This window comes from Penaeus vannamei, chromosome 25, assembly GCF_042767895.1.
Source record: "Penaeus vannamei isolate JL-2024 chromosome 25, ASM4276789v1, whole genome shotgun sequence".
NCBI lineage: Eukaryota > Metazoa > Arthropoda > Malacostraca > Decapoda > Penaeidae > Penaeus > Penaeus vannamei.
In genome coordinates this window covers 33,300,858-33,305,857 of record NC_091573.1, presented here as the reverse complement: position 1 = coordinate 33,305,857, position 5,000 = coordinate 33,300,858, and the positions used below count along the sequence as shown (strand labels likewise).

The 5,000-nt window shown below is 21.6% G+C and overlaps 1 protein-coding gene across 1 annotated transcript in view; it reads left to right on the top strand.

The window, feature by feature from the left end:
* LOC113802434 (uncharacterized) overlaps positions 1–5,000 on the top strand; it is an 86,745-nt gene that overhangs the window by 876 nt on the left and 80,869 nt on the right. The window contains exon 1 of the mRNA XM_070138876.1: positions 1–178. This exon is cut by the window's left edge and continues 876 nt beyond it. Coding sequence (XP_069994977.1) covers positions 1–178 — 178 coding nt within the window. The remainder of the gene's footprint in view (positions 179–5,000) is intronic.

Genomic DNA, 5,000 nt, shown 5'->3' with positions numbered 1-5,000 from the left:
GCCTCCCTCCGCTCGCCCCTCTCCACCTCGCCCGGCCTCCAGAGCCCCACGGGGTCCCTGTCCTCGAAGGGCAGCAAGAAGAAGAAGAGCAACGCCCACGACGCCCTTCGGGATGAGCTCGCCAAAGACCTCTCCAACTCGCCGTCGCCCACCTCGGGCAGAGCGAGGGTCAAGAAAGGTCAGTGACCGGGCGGCGTCGGTGCCCTGGCAGCGCCTCGGGTCGCTCTCCCCTGGGGCGACCTTGACCCCGCGCGGGAGGAGACTGTAGGAGTGTATTGAGTGTATGTGTATGTGTGTGTGTATAGTATATACATGTGCCTGTGTGTGTATGTATGTATACGTGTGTCTGTGTACGTGCGTGTGAGGATTTATATTCATACATGTGTGTAGTGATACACATCACTACAAACATGGGCGAGCGTGTGCGCATGTGTACATAAGCGTGCATGTGTGTATGAGTACATGCATGTGTATTGAACATAGTGCAGGTACAATGTCCTTGCAAGCGTACCCATTATCCGTCCAGAATTAACAGTACCCTCGTTAAATTTGCTTTTGATTTATGGCAAGAAAACGCACAGCGACTCGAGTAAGCTACTGCAGGTGTCTGCTATTACAGTAAAACAGAAAGAAAAGAAAAGAAAAAAAGGAATGGGTACAAACCGTTTTTCTTCTTATCCTAGTTTTCACACCCTCCACCTACCCCCCCCCAAAAAAAAAAAAAAATAATAATAATAATAATAATTAATAATAATAATAATAATAAAATATAAATAAATAAATAAATAATAATAAGAAGAAGTAGAAGTTCGGAAATTGTCCCATGTTTTCTCCAATTCCCAAATATTTGCTAAAGAATGAAACATGACAAAAATAATAACCTTTGAACACCAATGACCAATATTTGCATATCCCAAAAACAACCTTAATTAAAGATATAGAGGCAGCGCTAACATGGGTCTTTCCTGACATAATTGAAATGAAAAGTTTTTTACACGTGAACGCTAACACACACAAACATACTTATCATTACTATTATCATTTTTAATTGCACTTCTTTTATCATTATTAGCATCTTTCTTATTGTTATCAGCATCATTTTTAACTTTGTCATTAGCATTCTTATTATTATTATCATAATTAATATTGTTGTTATTGGTATCACTATTATTATCATTATTATTATTATTACTGTTATTATCATTATTATTGTTATTATTACTATTATTGTCATTGTTATTATCATCATAATTATCACCCTCACCATTACTCCTCCTCGCCCCCCCCCCTTCTTCTTCCTCTTCCTCCTCCTACTACTATTAATATCACCGTTACTGGTGTTGTTGCTGCTATTATTTTCGTTTCATATGTTATCGTTATTATTGTTATTACTCTTATTATTATTGTTATTATCATTAATATTATTGTTGTTGTTATTGTTATTATTATTATTGTCATTATTATTATTGTTATTATTATTGTTGTTGTTGTTGTTATTTTATTATTACTATTATTATTATCATTATCACCATTATCATTGTTATTATCATTATAAATGTTATTTCTATTTTTGTTATGACAATAGCTGTGATAATGATAATTATTGTTATTATCATTTATACTAGTATTATTGTTATCATTATCCATGTCATTATAATGATCATAATTATTATGATTTTCATTATTATCTATATCATTATAATGATAATGATGATAATGCTATTAAGATTAAGATTAATGATAGTATTGAAAATGATAATAGTTATAATGAAAATAATTATAATTATCATTATGATTATTAATATTATTATTATTTTATTATTATCATCAATATCATTATTATCTTTATTATTACTTTAATTATTTCTATTTTTATTATCATCATTTTTTTTCTTTTCTTAATGTTATCATTATTGTAATCATTTTTATCATTCTTGTCATTATTATTGTTATTATTATGACTATCGTTATTGTTATCATTATTATTACTGCTGTCCCTTATCATTTATACTAGTATTGTTGCTGTTCTTGATATTGTTATCATTATTATTATTATTATTATTATCATTATTATTATTATCATTATTATTATCACCATCATCATTGTTATCATTATTATTATGGTTGTTGTTTTTGTTATTATTATTATTATTATCATTATTATTATCATTGTTATCATTATTATTATGGTTTTTGTTATTATTAATATTATTATTATTATTATTATTATTATTATTATTGTTATCATTATTATTATTATTATTATTATTATTAACATTGTTATTATTACTGTTGTTATTATTATAGCTATTTCTTTTATTATTATTGTTATTGTTATTAGTAGTAGTAGTAGTAACATTATTATTATTAATAATTATCATTAATCTTATTATCATTAATATCATCATTATTATTAATATTGTTATTACTAATATTGTTATTATTATTGTTATTATTATTATTATAAGCATTATTATTATTATAATTATTATTATTGTTGTTGTTGTTATTATGATTATCATTATTATTTTATTATTATTATCATTATTATTATTGTTATTATTATCATTATTATTAGCATCATTATTATTAATGTTATTATTATTATTATTAGTGTTTTTATCATTATTATTATTATTGTTGTTGTTGTTTTTATCATCATTATTAATATTGTTGTTATTATTATTATTATCATCATCATCATCACCATTACTACTATTTCCATTATTGTTGTTATTATTATTATTGTAATTAAAATTATTTGAGTTGTTATTACTACTATTATTATCATTAATATTGTTATTATTATTATCGTTATTATCATCATTATTATCATTATCATAGTTATTATTATTATTGCTTTTAGTATTACGAGTGTTCTAAACATTAATATTATCATTTATTTTACTTCATAATTGTTAATTCAAAGTGATGAAAGTATATGATAATGATAAGAATTTATTATAATTATCATTACTGATATTATTATTATTTTATAATTATCATTATTATTATCATTATCATTATTATTATTCTATTATCATTATTATTTTTATTATCATTGTTATTATTGTTGTTATTATTATCTTCATTATTGTTGTTATCATCATTTGTATTTGTTTACTTATTGCTATTATTAATTTGTTTACTTACCACTTATTATTTTATGATCATTATTGTATTTGTTGTTACTGTATTATTTGCAGTATTATCGTTATTGATATCATTATTACTGTTGTTATTGATATCATTATCTTTATTATCATGATTATCAATATTATTATTGTTATTATTATTAATATTATTATTGTTTTTGTTGTTATTGTTAATATTATTATTATTATCATCATCATCATCATCATCATCATCATTATTATTATTATTGTTATCATTATTATTGTTATTATTATTATTATTATTATTATTACTATTATAGATATTATTATTATTATTATTATTATTATTATTAACATTATTGTTATTATCATTATTATTATTATTATTAGTAGTAGTAGTAGTATGGTTGTTGTTATTATTATTATTGTCATTATTATTTATATTACCGTTACTGTTAATGTTATTATCATTATTATTATTGTTATTACAAATACAATTATTATTATCATCATTATTATCATTTTGTTATCATTTTTATTATCATTATTGTTGTTATCATCATCATCATTATTACCATAATAATCATCGGTAATATTCTTTTATTATTATTGTTAGCATTATTATCATTATTACTATTATTATTACTGTTATTATTATTATCATTATTATTATTATTATTGTTGTTGTTTTGTTGTAGTTGTCATTTTTATTATTATTATTATTACTGTTATTATTATCATTATTATTATAATTATTATTATTGTTGTTGTTATTATTAATTGTGATTATCATTGTTGTTTTCATTATTATCACTTTTATTATAATCAGTATTATTATTGCAATTATTACCATTGTTATTATCATTATAATTATCGTCATTATTATTGTTATTATCTTAATTGTTATTTTATTATTATTATTATTGTTATTATTATTGTTGTTGTCATATTATTATTATTATTATTATTATTATTATTATTATCAGTATCACTATTATTGTTGTTATTATCACTATTATAAGTATTATTATCACTATCATTATTATTATTATCATCATTATTATTATTACTATTTCTATCTAAGTGATGATTATTATCATTTTTATAATCATTATTGCACTTATTATCTCTATCATTCTTCTTCTTCTTATTATTATTATTGCTATTTCATAGCCCTTATTATTGCTGTTATTATAGATGATAATATCTTAATATTCATTATTGATATTATTCCATTTGTTATCATTGTTATCCTTATTATCATTATGATAATTGTAATTGTAATTATTAGCAGTAGTATTATTATTAACACTTATTATTTTTGTTATTATTATTATCATTATTATTATTATTAGGATTATGATTAGTGTTATTATTATCATTATTATTGTTATCATTATTGTTGTTGTTATTTTTATTATTATTATTATTATTATTATTATTATTATTATTATTATTATCCATATTATCAGTAGTAGTATTATGGTTACTACCATAGTTGTTATTGATGCTTTCATTGTTATTATTATTATTATCATCATTATTATTATTAGCATTATTAATGTTATTATCATTATTATTATTATTATTATTATTATTATTATTATTATTGTGATTATGATTATTCTTGTTATTATCATTATTATTGTTATTATTTCATTATTATTATCATCACTAGTGTGATTATTATTATTTTCATTATTATGATGACTCTTAATGTTATTGTTACTATATATTTTTTCATTCTTATTATTGTCATTTTATTATTATTGTTATTATTATCATTATTGTTATTATCATTAAATTGTTGTTATTATTACCATTATGATCATTATTATTATTATCATCATCTTTATAATTACTATTGTTATTATTATTATAATT